This window comes from Nothobranchius furzeri, chromosome 10 (assembly GCF_043380555.1).
Source record: "Nothobranchius furzeri strain GRZ-AD chromosome 10, NfurGRZ-RIMD1, whole genome shotgun sequence".
NCBI classification, from domain to species: domain Eukaryota; kingdom Metazoa; phylum Chordata; class Actinopteri; order Cyprinodontiformes; family Nothobranchiidae; genus Nothobranchius; species Nothobranchius furzeri.
The window spans coordinates 46,904,099-46,924,276 of record NC_091750.1 but is presented as its reverse complement, the minus strand read 5'-3'; the positions used below and the strand labels follow the sequence as shown (position 1 = coordinate 46,924,276).

Genomic DNA, 20,178 nt, shown 5'->3' with positions numbered 1-20,178 from the left:
ATTTATTTAATAGACAGGGAAAGGTGGGTATGATGAAAATTATGGAAATTAACAATAGGGAACAAACAATAATATCAAGGTTAAGGATGGGACACACAAGTTTAAACAGCACTCTTCATTTAATAGGGAAACATCCTACTGGTTTATGTGAATGTGGAAAAGATAGGGAAACAGTAGAGCATGTTTTATGTTATTGTAGTAAATATGTGGTATATAGAAAAATATTAAAAGAAAAATTTAAAGTTAGAGGACATGGATAATTGAGTATAAGGACTTTGTTAATTGGGGATAAAGGAATTTATAAGTTAGTGTTGGAATTCCTTAGGAAAAGTAGTTTAGTTAAAAGAATACAGCGTTTTTTTATTTTATTTATTTTTAATTTTTATATTTTTTAGTATTCCTCACTCTGACTCACACTCCTACACAGTAGGTGGCGGAACTGCACCTTAAGTTGGATGCCACCCACCATTTAAACTACAGAAGAAGAAGAAGATGCTTGTGTGGTCCATTTGGGTCGTAATGTATTTTACTAATATGATTTCTGCATCTTCATTGTCACGTAGGTTTTCTTCACTCCTAAACTTGACTGTTATCTAATTTAGCTGTGAATTTGTTTCCTGGCTTCTCTGTGAAACTGCTGACCCAGAAAGGGGAAATAAATTATTTTTATGGAATTGTAGTCCTTTTCCAGTTGGTCATTTGAATTGACTTAAAATGGACTAAAGGGAAATATTTAGGCTCAGACCCAACAAGATTTTGTAACACTGATGAGCTTACCTGGAAACCTTTTGAGTTTATAAATAACTAGTTCACAGTGCATTTACATGTTCTCAGAAAGAAAAGTGCTTGACTAAAGTTCTTTCGTACCCTCTAGGTGTTGAAGCAAGGTCTTGTGTGTTTGTGGTCGACATCTGAAGCCAATTTTTTTTAGGTGGGGTTCCAGAGTTGATTCCCTGGAAGTGGGGAAAGTTTTTCCGTGGAAGTAGACATCACAATATAACTGTAGACACATTACGTGTGTGTGTGTGTGTGTGTGTGTGTGTGCGTGCGTGCGTGCGTGCGTGCGTGCGTGCGTGTGTGTGTGTGTGTGTGTGTGTGTGTGTGTGTGTGTGTGTGTGTGTGTGTGTGTGTGTGTGTCTGCTCTGCCTTCTCGATCCCCAGTGAGTCGTGGAGGATGGCTGCTTATACTGAGCCAGGATTCTCTGGAGGTTTCTTCCTGTTAACAGGGAGTTTTCCTCTCCACTGTCGCTTTATGCTTGCTTGGTATGAGGATTGCTGTATAGTCACTGACACTAGTCAGTGACTTGATGCAATTTGCTGGGTTCCTTATATAGGAAAAATTATTTCTGATTGGCTTAACGAACTGACCTGAATTGGAATTTTTATTATGTGAAGTGCCTTGAGACGACTCTTGTCGTGATTTGGCGCTATATAAATAAACTTGAATTGAATTGAAGTGTTTCTGTGCAGCTTCATTTGGCTATTTGGCTTCAGCTTACTCTTTCATCTGCATAATGACAAGTCAGACATGCTCTAATCATGTTTGAGTTTTTACCTCCCTGCTGCAAGAACCATCCTTTGTCTGTCGCTGGTTTCAACTTGAAGGAGCTTAGTTTTGTAAATTTGCTTTAAAAAACGTGTCAGCTTCATTATTATAAGAGAAATTCACTTAGACAGTTTTTTAAACAAGCACAAACGTGCTTAAGAGTGATAAATTGAAGAAGATCCATTTTCACTCATATATGAAGCCTGTAAAGAGTAAAACAACTATATATTTTTGCTGTCTTCCTAAAGTGGGTATAAAAAACTGATACTGGTTTCGTAGAAACCATGCACAAAATGTTTTCCTCATTTAGCTGAAATAAATCAGGCTGCAAACATCCTGACATGAGTTATAGTCAGTGAGATGCTCTTTCTAGGAATCTTTGTTTGGCTTGCACTGTTCTGTGTGTTTTATCTGGAGCTCAGAGCAACGCTCTGCTTGTTTCATTGTTAACTCAGCCTTCACCAGAGGGAAGCCTCAGGACTTAAACTCCACCGACCCCAGTTTCACCATAAGGAGGAAGATGGAGCACTTACGAGAGGAGCTGGAGCAGATCGGACTTCTACGGCAGGTCAGACGCCTCGCAGATTGTTGGTGTCCTTTCACCCTTCACATGCCTTCACACTGCCAGAGCCTGGATTTATTCTGGTGTTTATCCCTTTGAGTAAATAAAAGAAATCTAAATGTCCAGGGTACGGAGTGTTCCTACTTGGCAGTACAAAAACATCTTAACTGAACAGTTTATGAGGACCCGAGCCGCATTATTCACGGTAGCTGTCCTGGCTCATCTCATTTTGTTCAGTGATGCGTCACATCTCATTTATGACCTTAATGTCAATACTTTAAATTCCAGCTAACACAAAAGTCTGCATAACACTTCTACTGTGCAGCTGTGGTGTATTATCACAAAATCAACAGACTGAGGTCCCGTGTGAGCCACGGGGAGTGTGGTGTTAGATGATTAACGACACACCGTATCCTAGTTTGTGAGAATTTGAAGCAGTACCAAATTTTTTGCCAATCAAGCTTTTATTTAACAGCCCGTGGAGACATATCAGAGTTGTCTTTCAGTATGAATGACGTCTAAATCCACGATTCCCAGATCTGATCTTTGGGTTTTTTGGGCTGGTGTGATGATCTTCCAATCTGAGGTCATAATTCTCAACCAGAAATGGTTAGATTTCCAACTCCGCTTCAATTAGAGTCTCTGGGTTTTACCGACCAGTGAGGGAAGGAGGGGGGATGACAGGGACAGCGTCGGCAGTGACACAATCTTATGTGGTGAGGACAGAGCTGAAACAGAAAGCAAAGCTCTCATTTAACTGTCTTATAATGTCATGATGCAGAATTACAAAATGTGCATTTTAATGTTTTATATATTAGAGTTAGGGTTGACATATGCCCATTTTCCTGTCTGAACCCGCAAACAGCATGAGATGAGCTGACCCTGAACCAGGAATGGCTGTGGGCAGTAAGGCGGCAGGCAGAAAACTCAGGATCTACCTGTCACTTCACCCCAAAGCCAATCAGGGCCTGACAGTCATGTTTTCGCCACAGCTGGGTTTGCTTGGAACCATAACAGAGCAGCTACTGAAAAGTTGAGGAAAAAAAACCAAACCAAGCAGATGGAAAAGGCTGGTTTATTGAAAATAAGCTTACATTAAATATAGCAAAAACAAAATGTTTGCTGTTTGGTATGGCTAATCGATTCTAAGCTGCAAATAGATGGATGTGTGCACTGATTCCCAATGGGCATTGGCTCCGACAGGGCCCCCCAGTTCACTGGCTGGTTTAGTTCTGTTGGCATGTGGATGCTGCTACCAGTCTTTCTTCAGAATACAATTCTCAGACAAATGGGCAGGTGGAGCAGGCCAACCAACATCTGGGTTTCTACTTGAGGTCTTTCATCTCCACCCAGTCATCTCTCAAGTCCTGCTTCCTGCTCTGGGCAGAAATCACAATCTCCACATCATCTTCTCAACCAGTCTCTCCCTGCTGGAAATCTGTTATTGGATCCAGTTGTCATTGTTCAGCTCCCAGGATCCAGAAGAAAAGGTGCTTGCATCCCAGCAACTGTTTTTTCTTGTCAAAAGGTGTGGATCAAGGCACAGGCCACCACCTTCCAGCCCAGGGCCTTGTACTGTACATCTGACAACATCACCACCGTCATCGCCCTGGATGGTCTTACCAACCTGGGGGCCGAGTCTGGCTTTTCCTCCCATCACTGTGGACCGAATCCAACAAGCTGACCCTAAGTTCACCGGCTCCCATGAAATAGCCACCCTGGTCAATCCCAGCACCTATTGCATAAGCAGTACATCTGGTATTCCTAGTGTCACAGTTCAAGGGTCAAGCCACCGGTCCCTTGACGTCACAAAGCAAGAGCAAGAAAAAAGCCCAAATTAAAAAAAGTTGGGATCACATCTTTGATTTTGGTGTAGAAAGTAAAAGCAAACAAATGCAACGCTTGAAATAGCAAATAAAGGCTATCTGGCAAATCCCAAATATAGAAAGGGAGGATTTTGTTTTGCGTTTCTAAAATAACAGATGTTTATCAGATAAAACCAGAATTTAAAATCAAGCATGGCCTGATTGGCTAACAGCAATTTGACTCTACCACTGATTCCATTTGCTTTGCAATCCTGATGTTTTATCTCCACAAGTAACACAAGCCTGGAGGAGTTCTGTCATGTTGTGGAGTCGCTAATGCTAACAGTTAGCTTCTACTAGCCAAGACGTTCTCAGCTATTTGCTGGATGCTAAACTAACAACAGCTTTTGTCATCACGAGTCAAGATGGATTAGTCCATGTCTGGCTTTTCCAATCCTAGAGTTTCGCTGTCTATTTTCTACCAGAAGCTAATGCAAGAGATAGGTGTAGGAGACTATCTTCATTTTCAGCCTGCATGAAAAACTCATAGTGACAGATTATAATCAGGAAGAATACATAAAAAATGTTTTTCAAGTGAACCACACCTTTGAAGGTTTTGTTTGTTTCCTCCGTAGTTGGTAAAGTGTTGAGACTTTTTTTTTAAATGAAGATCAGCTGCTTGTTTCACTGATCCAAAACCAGAGTTTGTTGTTAACACGTTTTCCTGCTGAACCATAACATGGGAACTTTCTGGAACAGTTGGTATGTGAAGCTAGAGGTTTAAGTCAGAACTTTGAGGCGGAAAAAAATATATAGATATATGTATATATCTATATATCTATATATATATATATAAATTAAATTTTTTTTCTACATTTCTTTATTTTCTTGTATTTGATCTTGTTCCAGATCTCTACATAACAGAATTCTATTTTTACTTTTGCAAAAGCTTTCTTCTCCAGAGGACTTTAATGTAATAATATTATAAATGTGTGCAGAACATTGAGTCCAGACTGAAGGTGCTGCTTCCAGACGATGTCGGAGCTGCGTTGATGGATGGAGTTGTCCTTTGTCATTTGGCCAATCATATTTGCCCTCGCTCTGTTTCCAGCATCCATGTCCCTTCTCCTGCAGTGGTAAGTCTATAAATGATCATGCTGAGTTTTATTTGTTTTGGCTGTAGAGATTTAATTTCATGCATGTTCAGTTTGTTTTCTGTTTTCATTTCTCTTGATGTTATGGTAAATTTAGCAAACTACTGTACCTTGAATGATAACTATGAATGATCATACTGTCCTCGTTCTTTCTTTTTTACAAATCAGTGAAAAGGTTTAACCTTCAAGTTGGCTTTACATTTTACAGCTATTTCCACTAACCTTCCTCAGAAGAGGCACACGATGTTTATGTGATGTGTATTAAAGCCTAGTTTATACCTCTCCATCCGCGGATGTACAGAGACACACAACACCATCATCTGTTGGGGCAAGCACTCTGCAGCAGGCCTGCAGAGGGTGTTGGAGACACAAGTGCAAGCTTATGATTGGTCTGAAAACCACTTACTTTACCAGCACCGCCATTCAAACAAACACAAAAATTGAATGCCAAAGATATATCTAGTTGAAAATTTGAACAGCCTTCACTGAAGGAGCACAAAGATGTGCTTGAAAAAGGTAGAGGAGAATGAGAGACGAACGTGTTCATGTTAAAAAGTCTGAAATACAAATACACAATAGCAGGTAGCTGGGGTGTTGCGATCACATGCTTTGTTTCTTTTAGTTTTTATGTCATTTGTCATTTCTTTAGTTTAACTGCCAAACAGCATCACTTGTTTAGGAAATACATCCATAAGAAACGTGTTGATATTGTGAATATGTTCCTGCGACAGGGCAGGCACACAGCACCATAGACGGCACTTTTTTTTGTACAACACCTGTAACTATCCAAGGTGCTGCAGGAGACTCAAAATCTAGACAGACAAGAGCTGAAGCAAAATGATTTTACTCTTCATGTCGATTTAGCCACGCTCCATTAGAGCCTCAGCTGACCCCAAACAGTCTTGTGCCTTGCCAGTCACAGCACTCTTATCAAATTGGTGGGTGGTATGATGGAGTGGAACAACTACGATGAGGGTGGCTCATTTTAAATGGCTTTGGCTTCAACTTTGGACTATTTAGAATTGGGATTTTCTTTGAGTCAAGAGCAGAGAGAGGAACTTAAGTCTGTTATTAAGAAAAAGGATGTATTTGTGTCTTCTTCAACAGTGTTTGGCAAACTGACATCCGCAGCATCACGTTGTTTGTTGTCCAATAGCATGCAAAGACCGTTTGAAAGACAACCGCAGATTCCACCTCAAGACTGAGCTTTCTCAATGGCCTGTGACCAGACTGTATATTCACACATGTAAAATGGCTTTCCAGGGTAGCAAGAGATTACAAACCGCAATGTTTAGCAGTTTATGTGCAATTTCTCTTTGTTTATTAGTGTATCTTGTTTTTGTCCGAGTTGCCGCAGTGAGCTGAGAGCATTAGTGACAAACTACGGCTTAGTGCAGGCAGGTGGTGACAGCTGAAGGGAAAAGCCGAAAGAGAAAGAAGTTTGTTTCAAATGTGGCGTACCAGATTCACAGTGTTGAATGCAGATCTATTTTTTCAACACATAAAATACCCAACAACAGGGGCGGATTAAGGACTGAAGAACATCCGGGGCTTAACACACGCACACACGCGCGCGCACACACACACACACGTGACACGCACTAGTCAACATCATTTATGTCTTGTACCACATAATTTTTAATCTGAAGCTACATATTAAACATATTCAGGGCAGAGTATTGTTCCTGTTAGTGTTTAGTGTGAGATGATATGAAATATTCCCTTTCTTTCTCCAGCAACTTTACATGATAGTAAGCTAACTTTAGGCAAACCAGCAGCACAACAAATATTTTCAAATAAGGCTCACAAACCTGAGTCAACACCAGTCTCATCAAAGCTGGGGTTCTGTCGTTGTACTTTTTGTCTAAAAAACGTCCTTATGTCCATCTTCACTCATGCGTTTCAGGCAGAGAGTGCAGAAGAAGCCGGCTGCTGAAGGGCTTCTTCTTCAGTGGTGGAGGCTCAGGCAGGCTGTATACAAACTACTGCCAGCTGCTCCCTCTCTGTTGGACTTTGGTACTGCATGTTACTTCCGCGATTTAGATCTGGGGCTTTCTATGAAACATCCGGGGCTTCAGCCCAAGAAGCCGGGCCTAACGCCGCCCCTGCCCAACAAGCACACATTACGAGTGTGCACCGTCTTTGCTGTTCGGTGTAAAATATGTCAGACTGAAGACATTTTCACTCTCCTGAGGCAACACATTAGCTCTCCTTTAGCCTTCTAGCTAACAACTACATGTTATGGTGTCTTCATGGAGCTTGTTTCTGTTGTTTCATGGAGTGTCAGTCAATTGCCGTCTGTTCATTCTTAAGCCTAGTTTATACTTCTCCATCTGCGGAGGTGCAGCAACATGCAACGCAAGGGCTCTCCAACAGACACACAGTGTAGAGCCCAATTTTCTAACTATCCATCAAAAGCAATAAAGTCTGCAAGCCTTTGATTAGTCAGAATACCGCTTCCTTTAACTTTGTCAACAGCAAAAAAATAAATAAAACAAGAGCCAAAGATATCTTGCGTGGCAAACATGGAGTGGATTGAAGACAAATGAATCTGTGTTTAAAGTCTCTAATACATAAACAAAATGTAAACACACTAAAGACATGACTGCAATGATGGTATGGATACCCCAGAAAAGCGCTACGAGGCTGCTGTCCTGGTGGAAAAACTGCTTTGCAACACTGACACACCAACAAAGAAGAATAAAAGTAAAACTTCTCTGTCAATAAGTATGTAATACGTGAGTGTAAACTTGCAGATGGAGAAGTAGAAACTAGGCTGTAAGAACAGCTTAAAAAACGCGTCACACAAACATTGTGACTCTTCCGTAGAAGGCTTGTGGAAATTTTTGTAACATGTCAAGCCAACTGAAAGGTATAACCTTGTCTCTGTCTCGTAAAAAGCAAAGTAACCTAATTACCTTAACTCGTGTTGTGGTTTCCAGCCAAAGCTGAGCATGGCCAAGTGTCGCAGGAATGTTGAAAACTTCCTGGATGCCTGTAAGAAGCTCGGTGTTACACAGGTAATGATAACTCACGGTCTTATTGTTTCCAGATTGAATACAGGGTTATAACCTTTGGCTAAATGACTAACCACAAATAAATCTGTCACAAATCAGCAAATGACACAAAGGATTACCATCTCTGCAAGTTATGTACTGCTCTCACCCATCTGGTTTGCTGTTGTAAATACGTGAACCCCTAACTGATTGAATTCCCTTTTCCACTGCCAATGACGGTTTATCATTTGAGAAAATCTTTTTCGCAAATATCTTACAAATAAATGCCAGTGGTGCACCACACCTGTGTTGTTTTTAACACAAAGAGAAACTAATGAGATACCTCTCTCTGTTAACGCAGGACAAACTGTGTCTGCCTCATCACATCCTGGAGGAACGCGGTCTGGTGAAGGTTGGAATAACCGTCCAGGCTCTGCTGGACCTGCCTCCATCTAAGTCCACACATCTATCTTCAGTTTGACACAGGCATAAATGTTGCACCTGTCCTGCTGTGGAGCAGCTCATGTCGGCCTGCCCTTCACCAAGGACCAGAGACCCCCACGAGTCGGGGTGAGGTTCCAGTGGTTTGAGGTTTTTTTCACAGTCTGCCTGATTGAAAAAGGAGATAAGATGACAAAACACCTCCTTTCATGACATTAGGCAGCAGTTAGTTTATGTCCATCACATTATCACGTGTGTTGTGTGTCTTTTACTGGAGATGTGTGTGGACTTGTGATGGGACAGCTTCTTTCCTGAAGAAACCGAATTGAGTTTATGTGAAGACCCCTGGATTTAACTCAATCAGATTGTGAGTGGACTGCACGTCCAACCTGTTATTCCACGGACAACCAATGAAAATGCAGACATAACTCACTTTTTCACTGACAAAGGCTGGACCGCATTGCTATTATTTCTTCATTTGGATTAGGAAGTGTGGATTGATTTGCTGTCGGCTGCTTTTCAAGCACCTCCTTTGCCTTTTGAGGAGGCAAACGCTCTAGCTTTGACTTCGGTGCTCTAGCTGAAATTTCTTTGCAGGTTTCGGCAATTTTAAACTTCAGTACAGTTTGGGAGCAACTCAGCACTCAAGTCGTTATGTGTCACATCCCTGCATGCATCAGGGGAAGTGACGACTGAACACTGTGATTACACACATGGGAGTTTTGCCCAAAGCTTGACCAGAATAAGTTATATCTTTCTTTCTTCAACATAATTGTTAGTTTATGTGGTTGCAACACACACACACACACACACACACACACACACACACACACACACACACACACACACACACACACACACACACACACACACACACACACACACACACACACACACACACACACACGCTATGTTGTGATCAAATGTTCACCTATTTTGGAGTTAGTTGGAGCACCCAACTGTCTACAAAAACACAACAGGCCAAAGGGTTTATTTTGACTTCTGGTGAATTTATGGAACTGGAAGAAAGTTATTTTCTTTTTCCATTGTTCCGTTCTAGCAGCACCTCAACATGATGCTACCACCTCCGTGCTCGACAGCTGGTTTGGTGTTCTTAGGTTTGAGTCTCAGACTCCCCCAGTTGTGACATTACCTGATCACAAAACCTTTCTTTACATTTGTCTTGTCCATTTAGTGTAGATATAACATGTCTTTTGTTTAAACAGGTGCTTCTGTATTGGTCCCTACTTTCTTAGGCCGGTTCTCACCGCAGGATTTTAAAATTGTTGAACAAATTTCAAGACGTGGCAATAAGAAAATCATGGATATACCAGTTTTGGTGCTACGGTGTGTGGCGTGTGGTTACACGGCAAATCCTACATACATTCCCAACATCCTCAGTTAGATGGGGTAGTTTGCAAAATCTCTTGAGATCAAATGTGACTTTGGAGAAAACAAACATGGGAGGGGTGTACATACAGGAGGAGTATGCAGCTACCTTTCATCACCTTGCCCTCTGATTGGCTACATGTCCCATTGAACAGGGAGCACACTCGTTTGGACCCAATTTGTGATCGGAGTGATCCCAAAGTCCTTCCAAGCTGACAAGAGTGATCTAACATCCTGTTATTTTTAAAGCCAGCACAGTAATGTTGTGTATTGTTAAGTTTATAGGAAGAGGCCTGGTGAATCAGTAAGACCATGCTGATGGTGTTACTGGTGTAACAGCAGGTTTAATAATAGCTCAAGCTTTGGTGTTTCTGGACATCATCACTACTGTATGGTAACATGAGACAAATCCTATTCATACAGAGATAGACCAGTCAACCATGATCACAAACAAACAGGTGTAAGCTGTGGTTTCGAAGACTTTCAGCATCACTTGTCATAATTCTGGCCAGTCTGTATATATTTGGTCTCGTAAAGCAGAGAGAAAATCTACAATAATACAATAAAAAACTTCACCCAAATCCCACTATATATATATATATATATATATATATATATATATATATATATATATATATATATATATATATATATATATGCAGTAATCCAACATTAATGCCCTGGTGCTCCAGTTTTTTTCACTTTCCACATCTGTGAGGGTCCCATGATCAGTTTGGACCGATGTCCACGTGGCAGTTTTGATAACCTCAGTTGGAACGTGATCATTTTACCCACGTTTGGAAGGGTGAGACGTTCTCATGTGAACTTTCCACTTCAGAATGTCAGCAACAAGCTCGTTGTACCAGGGCTGTCATAAAATATGAGCGTAGTTAATCTTATTACTATAATTGTTTTCCTTTATTTGACCCAACCCAACCTGTAATTAAGCATTTATCTCTTCCAGATCCAGCTGAAGCTAAAATCAGTGGAACTAAACCTTGAGCAACTCTAAGTAAGCCAACGAAAGAAAGGAAAAATAGAATAAATTTAATTCAAGATGACAACTCATGCAAACCCAGCAATTGTTGAAAGTATTCTAATTTACACAGACCACAGTAACATCCTTCTGTCTGTCCATCTGTCCATCTATCCATTCAACATACATCCGGTAAACCATCTATCTAATAGCCTGTATTTGTATAGTGCCTTCTTAGAGAAACCCCCCAAGGCACCTCACCTCACAACACAATCAGTCATTTACCCATTTGCATGCTGGTTGTTATGAGCTACAATAGCCTCAGCTGCCCTGGGGCACACTGACAGAGGCAAGGCTCCTGAGCACTGGCACCACTGGTCCCTCAGAACACGATCAGCAGACTAGGTGGGTTGAGTGTTTTGCACAGGGACACAACAGCAGCATTCTCAGGTGGGAGATGGGATTGAACTTGCAACCTTCTGATTATCGGACAGCCCGCTCTGCCTTCTAAGCTACTGCTGCCTACATATCCACCAATCTAACATTCACACAATAAACCATCCATCCATCCATCCATCCATCCATCCATCCATCCATTAATCCATCCATCCATCCATCCCTTGCCATCACAAGGACACACAACAAATCACACACTAACTCACACCTAGGGTAATTTCAGAGTCACCAGTCAGTCTGACATGCATGTTCTTGGTCTGTGGGAGGAGACCAGAGAAGACCCACACATGCATGGGGAGAACAACTCAACACAGAAAAGCCACACAGGCCCGATTCAAACCCATGACTTTTTGCTGTGAGGCAACAGTGCTACCACCTGTCACTATGCACACTTCAATCCAAAAGGGTTCAAATGAAGGCTTTTGGATTACCATCACCTGGATGACTGAGAACCTTCTCTAGTACATGCACACCACCTAGTAGAAATGGCACCAAATGTTATCATAAATCTTCCTTCCATCCATTTTCTTCTGTTTATCCGGAGCCGGGTTGCGGGGGCCTAAGTCGAGAGGCCCTTACTTCCCTCTCCCCAGCTACTTGGGCCAGCTCTTCCAGGGGAACCCCAAGGTGTTCCCTGGCCAGGCGAGAGACATAGTCCCTCCAACGTGTCCTGGGTCTATCTTTAGGCCTCCTCCATGTTGTACATGCCAAGAAAACCTCACCAGGGAGGAGTCCCAATCAGACACCTGAACCACTTCAACTGGGTCCTCTTGATGTCACAAATCAAAGAACTAAAAGATGGAGTCACAAATCTTTGACAACACTAATCCATGAACAAACAACAAAACATTGGTTTGCTGCTTCTCCAGATTGTCTTCTAATAACGAAACATGCTCCATCACCATATCTCGCTGTGTCTCTTCTGGGAGGACGGCTTTTCCTCACAAAGGACCCTAACATGAGTAATTAGAGTGGCGGTAAAGGAAATCGGTGTCAGTCAGAAACAGGCTTCCAGGTTAAACTATGCAACAGTTAGATGGTGTATGTCCCGGCACAACGATTTACTGTCAGAATGTTTTTCTTGATAGATATGCAACATTTCTGCTCAGCACGTCATTCTAGTGGTTAGGTTAGCAGGAAGTTTGTGTTTAAACCTTCAGAAACCGGCTGAGGCTGCATCACTGACCTCCAGCTGCATGCCTTCTTTGATGCAGCTTTTCAGCAAAAAACAAAACCCAAGAGCTGTTGACTTTGATGTCTGGTGACAAGTAGCAAATCATTGAGCTGAAATTTCTGGTCTGGCTTTAGTTTCTGCTACTGGAAACGTTCAAGGAGTTTAGAGTCTTGTGCCACTTAAACAAAGATGCATTAATTTAGGGGTTTTTCTTCTCATGCTGGTAAAAATAATCTCACAACAGCTCCTGTTTTCTTCTGCTTGTTTAATCTTAAGCATGTTTTTAATTTCCTTGTCTGACTGATACAAACACACAAGCTGCGAAATGCAGCTGAGGACGTAATCAGAGAGAATCCCACACAGCTCACTGGAGCATGGCGTCATTATTTGGCACACAAACGGCACAACCTCTCAGGAAAATGATGCACAATTAAGGAAGCATTTTTAATAAGCAGCAAGGGTCTGAGTAAAAGTCATGTCATACCTCGAGATCAAAAGGTGGAAAGTGGCTGCTGAGAAACGTCTGCCCTGAGTTTTGGCATGACAGGCAAACCTGAGCTTTGTCTGGTGTTGTTCTGCAGCTCATGAAGCCAAATTTCAAGTTTATCCCGGATGTCAGTTATATGATTGCAGCTCATGAAAACATCGTCATCATTTTCCATTTTCTGCTTGATCCTGTGTTCTGAAGAACAGATGCCATTCAAATCCAACATGAGACGAAGCAGTTAATTAGATGTCAGCTACGAACCACACAGTCTCAGGTCACTTTGGTCTATTGTGCGGAGGATTCTGGCCAATGATCGTTTTCTGTTAAAATTAGCTTTGGTTATGTTCCCTCAAACATGACTAATCACAGTCCTGGCTGCAATATAATAATCAAACTTGCAGCTATTTTAAACAATTTAGATGAATTATGATCAGAATAATATGAAGTTAATTCATTTTGAAGTTTACTAAGCAGCGGTTGTGCTCTCACCACCATGTAAAGTTTACTGTGTAACCATCAGTTACACTCTGAAAACTCAAATTTACCTCCAATCTGCTGTATTTTAGACTGGAGGAGCAAAAACAAAAGATTGTGAGAAAAATTGTTGGCTGACATATTTACAGCATAAGCCAACCATGTCTTTGCAGCTACACGCAGTCAATGTTAGCTTTAATGTACTCAAGATGGTTATTTCCATGAGGCACGGTGGCTAAAACACAAGGGGCTGTAGACCATCTGAGTCTGTGTGACTCACAGATGCACGAACCATCTGTGTATGTGAGCGTACGTGTGAGTGTGTGTGTGTGTGTGTGTTTATAATTCCTTGTAATCTGTCTCCTGATGTGTCATGCCTTCTTAAGTAATTCAAAGAGATTTTCATGGAAACAGCTTTGCTTTACTATTAACGTTAATGGCCATTCTCTCTCTCTCTCTCTCTCTCTCTCTCTCTCTCTCTCTCTCTCTCTCTCTCTCTCTCTCTCTCTCTCTCTCTCTCTCTCTCTCTCTCTCTCTCTCTCTCTCTCTCTCTCTCTCTCTCTCTCTCTCTCTCTCTCTCTCTCTCTCTCTCTCTCTCTCTCTCTCTCTCTCTCTCTCTCTCTCTCTCTCTCTCTCTCTCTCAATAAAAACCTCAAACTTCAGTCAAAACTTTTTCTATTTGTCATCACTCCAGGGATGCATTCATGCTTTTTGCACATACCCCCATGTGTCCATGTTATCATTGAAAACATGCTAAACATTGATTCCCTCCTTCAAATGAATATTTTCATCACACTCAGTAACGCGTGAACGGGGACATGCTGGTGGTGACCTTTCTTCACACGTAAAAACTTGTTTTCTCCATGATCTTGTAACGAAGCTCTTTGGATGAAGTGTGTGCAGCGTGATCTGTCTGTGCAAGGTGCTGAAATCATCATGAGACCATCACCCCATGTTGACATTTTGCTGCTGTAAACATGACCGGCTGCATGTTTGCATAAAGGATTAGTTTCCGAAGTTCAACCACAGTCGGTGTCATCCATCCATGTCAGGAGGTTTGTTCAGGAACAACAAGCAGTTGTGATGTTAGGAAACGTCCGCCATGTTTAACAAACACAAAGACCCATTATTCTTCATTACACTAGAGTCAGATAACACTGAGTTGTACCTTTGCCAAAAATAACTGGATAACTAAGTATTTATGACTTTGTTCTTCAGCTTTACAGCTGACTGCTGACAAAACCCCTTTTCTGAAGAACAAGATACGATCAGTTACATTTGCTTTAACTCATTTCTTTATAACGACACAATTTGCATTGAGGTTTATGTCATGCTGTCAAAGATAAAACCGCACAAGCCGTTTAGCTGTTTTAAAAAGAAATTGCAATCCTGCCAAAAGTCACATTTAATAAGCTGATGTGTGACAAATGTGTCTGTTATTATTTGATCTCTGTGTTTTATTGCTGGAGTAGGTTTGGTTTTATTGGATCTTCTGTTCTGCAGGTGTGACTAACAGACTTCATTGTTGAATTATTGTGAAGCCCGTGGCTTGTTTTAATTGGCTCTGAATGGAAACACATGGATTTATTTGACGTTCGTGCCTCTCCCTTTACAACTGGATGCAATGACTTTACTTCGGATATTGGTGCTGATCTTTCTCTTAGATGTGTTTGGATGTATTCAGTGTGATGGCTGCATGTTGGGCTGGTTTTATGTGCTGGTTAGATTTTTATCAGTTAAACAGCTCATCCACTCATGCAGTGAAACAGTGAGTCGTGTCTTTAAACTACACTGCCCAGACAAATCAAAGTCATGTACAGAAACTTTAGTTTTTTTCTATTTTGGAACCTGTTTAATGCATGCACGACTATTCAGACTGACTGAAAACAAACATCTGTACATATGTTGTGTATAAAATTCAAGGTTTTCATAAAAGGCAAATAAGATTAATGTAAAATAAAGTCAAACTCTTTGCAACTGTGACTTTTTTGTCCTTGTTTCACGCTCTGCAGGCTCGAACCAATAAAGCAATCTTAGGTAAACACCATAAACATCTAGTGACAAGGATTTATTGTCAAAAGATGTCAAGAAAGCCAAACAAAAACATGATGATTAATGAGATAAATATGCTCTAATTTTAAGACTTCCCTAAATTCATCATGTCACCCGCAGCACCTCTGATTCACCCTCCAGTTTCCCAACAAGTTCTGGCTTCAACATTGATTTTGTCTTCTGTCCAGTTTGACTTGCTGTGACCAGTGTAGTCAATAATTAAGGCACTTTAGTGCATCTTTGTTACCTTCTGGGGTTCCAGGGTGTAAATTGTGGTTTTTGATTCATTTTGCTTTTTCCTTTGTATTTCCAAAATAAAAACCATTATACTGCCTTATGTGATCTTTTCAGCACAACCAGAACTGTCTGAATGTATACTTATTTTTTACATTTGGTCATAAGTGTATTGCATACACTCAAGTTACTCAAAAACATAAAATCCGAGGAGCAAAAACAAGGAGCTTATAAATGCTACTTGATTACAGTATTGATTACTTTAAAGTAATATTGATCATAAAATATTCCAATAAACAGCGCACTTACCCATTTTTAATTAATTAAAGCAGGGGTGTCGAACTCAAATTCACACTGGGTCAACATGAAAAACTGGGACGAAGTCGTGGGCCAAACTCAATATTTTTTGCACACATTTTCCTTTTTCTACAGCTATAAACGGTTGAACCTTTTCATTTGGAAACAAACTTATTTTTGCAGTAACACTGAATGTGGAATAAACCTGGACTGCGCCAGTCACAGGACCTTTTTGGCTCTGTTCTGACTTAAGTTCAGAAATTTCTGGAGAGGAATGGTTAGGGTGGAACAACAACACAGTCCACTGATTAGTTGACAGAACTACTTTGCTACTTGCAACAAGTAAAACAAGTGGAGTTCCGTTTTTTGTATTTTTGTTAGGGCTGCGCAGTGGTTAGAGCTGTTGCCTTGCAGCAAGAAGGTCCTGGGTTCGCTTCCCAGCCTGGGATCTTTCTGCATGGAGTTTGCATGTTCTCCCTGTGTATGTGTGGGTTCTCTCCGGGTGCTCCGGCTTCCTCCCACAGTCCAAAAACATGACTGTTAGGTTAATTGGTCTGTCTAAATTGTCCTTAGGTGTGTGTGTGTGCACAGGGAGAACATGCAAACTCCATGCAGAAAGATCCCAGGCTGGGAAGCGAACCCAGGACCTTCTTGCTGCAAGGCAACAGCTCTAACCACTGCGCAGCCCAACCAGAGCTTTCAGAGTTATCAAAAATATTAGCTTCATCTAAACCTTCAACTTATATTTTAGATCCAATCCCAACCAAATTATTTAAAGAAGCATTTCCTTTGGTTACTGCCCCCATTCTAGATATAATAAACCTATCCTTAGTAAATGGATATGTACCACATGATTTTATGGTTGCTGTAATCAAACCTTTACTTAAGAAACCTTCTCTGGATCCAGATAACCTAATGAATTATAGACCAATATCTAACCTTCCATTTTTATCTAAAGTCCTGGAGAAAATAGTGGCCATCCAAGTATGTGAGCATTTAAACACTAATGCTCTGTTTGAGGAATTTCAGTCTGGTTTTAGAGAGTATCACAGCACTGAAACTGCTTTAGTGAGAGTTACAAATGATATTCTCATGGCCTCAGATAAGAATCTTGTGTCTGTTCTAGTCTTGTTAGATCTCAGTGCTGCCTTTGACACAGTTGATCACAATGTTCTTTTATAAAGACTTGAACATGTTTTAGGGATCCAAGGAACAGCGCTAGGCTGGTTTAAATCCTACCTGTCTGACAGATTTCATTTTGTAAATGTACATGACAAATCGTCTTCATACTCCAGGGTTACTTGTGGAGTACCACAGAGTTCAGTACCTAGACCAATTTGTTTAACCTTATATATGCTTCCAACTGGAAAAATTGTTAGAAAGCATTGGATAAACTTCCACTGTTATGCTGACACTCAGTTATATTCATCCATTAACCCTGATGGACCTAATCGGTTAAGTAGATTACAGGCTTGTCTTGAAGACAAAAAAAAAAAAGGATGACTCTAAACTTTCTGCTTTTAAATCAAGACAAGATGCTAGCCAAGATCTGGACAAGTGGGGGAGTAGAGGGAGGTGGAGTGTACAGTCGGTAAAAACGGCTCTCCCTTGCCCTGCCTCCAACATGCCTCCATCTAAAAGGTTATTATCAAGAGATATCTCTGTAGTTATGCTGCTATAGGCTTAGACTGCTGGAGGACATACTGACCACTTTCCACACTACTTTCTTCTACAATCTGCTCTTTAACTACATTATTTTCTGCTATTTCAGCTGTTAACTTTATTTTTCTCTGTTTTCTTCCCAGAAGAAGCTACAATGATGTTCTGCTGAGCTGTGGTGGCCTCATGGAGGGGGCCATCGGCTTGAACACTGTTGCTAACCCCATAAACATTCTCCCTCTCCTGATAATAATATTTTACTCTTTGACACTGAATGTGCTACTACTAGTTTACCTGTTTAATTATGTTTAATTATAGATTCACTAGGATAAATACAATAAAGTTTATCTCTCACTAAATAGAAGATCGACTATGAAATCACAATGTAGCCAAAGAAATACTACTTGATATATATGTTGTGTGTGTATGAGTGTGGGGGTGTGTCTGTATGAGTGGACGTCTGGATGTATGTGCGTGTGTGTGTGTGTGTGTGTGTGTGTGTGTGTGTGTGTGTGTGTGTGTCTGCTCTGTCTTCTCAATCCCCAGTGAGTCGTGGTGGATGGCTATTGGGATGTAAAATAAACATTATTGGGTCATCTTGTGTTTGAAAATATGTAATTTTCAAAATAGATTGGGTTGCAGCCACACAATTAGCTGATTGGATGTTTGTGTTAACAAGCAGGTGAACAGATGTGTAATAAACTGGCTCATGATTGGTGATAGAAACAACACAGATGAAGCACATCCGTTTATTTGAAATATGCATATGCTCTCACCTTTTACAACTACTTTTGTATGAAGTACGCCTTGGCAATAAAAGCACCTACTTGTGACACAGTAGATCTTCCCTGTCAGTTAGCACCATTAAAATGTTAAACATGAAATGCTGAAACAGTGATGACAGTTAGACAGATTATGAAAATGGTATAAGACCCTTATGGCAGTCTGGTGTGCATGTGCATGTCTGTGGCGCCCCATAACTGTCAGAAGAAGTTGGGAAAAGTTTGCACATGCTAACTGTTGAAAGGATGAAAAAAGCGAACAAGACAAAGACTGTTTGTGTTGGAATGTGACTGTAGTTACATTTCAGATTGCCACACACATGTTTTCTGAACCACAGTCATTCATTGAAAGGATTTATGACCCCAGATGAGAAAAAGAGAAATCTCCCACTCATTGTGTTTATGGTCCACTTTAGCTAGGGTCACACAAACACCATTTCTTCTATTTAAAGTAAACCTGAAAGTATTTGAATTTTAAGTCTTGAAAGTTTTTCACATAGAAAAAGATTTTCAGTAAAGTTATTTCCACATTAGGTGCATTTCCATTACCGGAATTACCGCCACACTTATCAGATTTTTCTTCGCTTAGAATTTTGAAAATCTGTAATCAGTTTCATTTCAATTCACAATTATGTGTTACTTTGTGTTGGTCTAATCCCAGTTAAAAACATTTATGTTTGTGGTTTTAAGGTGTCAAAATGAAAAATGCGTTTGCAAGACCTTGTTTATCAACAGGAGAAGGCACTTGAAATATGTACGAAACATTTCAGTTGTATCTGTTTATTAAGGTATGTTTCTCACCTCGTCTTGAGGCAGACATTTTTCTTCAGCAGTGCTGGCAGGAAGTCAAGAGGTCTGGTCTTGTGACCATTTACACTGTAAAACATGATATTGGAATAGTTTACAGTGGACAACCAAATTATTTATTTTAAAACCTGAGATAGCGGCCCAAAGCCAACACAACACAACATATTCTAGAAGTAAAGAAAATGTCTGGCAACAATTGCTGTTGGTGGGATTACACAGGTTTGTGAAATTGTGTGTGCGAGTTTTAAATATGGAACCAACAGCTAGCCTGCAACGTTGTTTTTATTCCACACAATGTTTCATCATATTTTCTTTCCTTGTCTTCATTGTTGCTAATACATCATTGCTGTTGGAGGACAAATAGTGGAAATCAGCCATGGCTGTAATTGGATGTACTGTATTGGACAAAATGTTCATTAATGCACAATGTCTCTAGCCTGGCAAGCCAGACTAAATAAATATACTATTACATAACTAAATAAATATATTATTAAGTCTGGCAATGCTCCATTGATGGCTCTCGGTCATGAGGTGGGTTCAACCATTGTCTTTCAAACGGTTTCCGCATGCTACTGGACAATGAACAACGTGACGTACTCACAGCAACGGATGTCAGTAAACGAGGTGGTCTGCTGTTGAAGAAGGCAAAAATACATCCTTTTTTCTAAAAAAGAACTTAAATACATCTATCTGCTCCTGACTCTAATCAAGCCAGAGTTCAAATTGTCCAAAAGCTGTTTTAAACGAGCTGTCGCCATCTTGTTCCACTCTGTTGCACCATCCCGCCCACCAGACGAATGGAGCGCTATGACTGGCCCACCATTATGGACCAGTCACAGCTCTCTTTGTGTTTGAAACCCCTGTAGAGAGCTGTGATTGGCCAGCCA

At 40.8% G+C, this 20,178-nt stretch overlaps 1 protein-coding gene across 1 annotated transcript in view; it reads left to right on the top strand.

Moving 5' to 3' along the window:
- Positions 1 to 9,370, top strand: part of lrch2 (leucine-rich repeats and calponin homology (CH) domain containing 2) — a 42,988-nt gene extending 33,618 nt beyond the window's left edge. Inside the window, exons 18-21 of the mRNA XM_015960843.3 lie at positions 2,002 to 2,114; positions 4,912 to 5,049; positions 8,010 to 8,087; positions 8,425 to 9,370. Of these exons, the coding sequence (XP_015816329.1) occupies positions 2,002 to 2,114; positions 4,912 to 5,049; positions 8,010 to 8,087; positions 8,425 to 8,544 (449 nt within the window). The 3' untranslated portion in view covers positions 8,545 to 9,370. The remainder of the gene's footprint in view (positions 1 to 2,001; positions 2,115 to 4,911; positions 5,050 to 8,009; positions 8,088 to 8,424) is intronic.
- Positions 9,371 to 20,178: the final 10,808 nt, after the last annotated feature.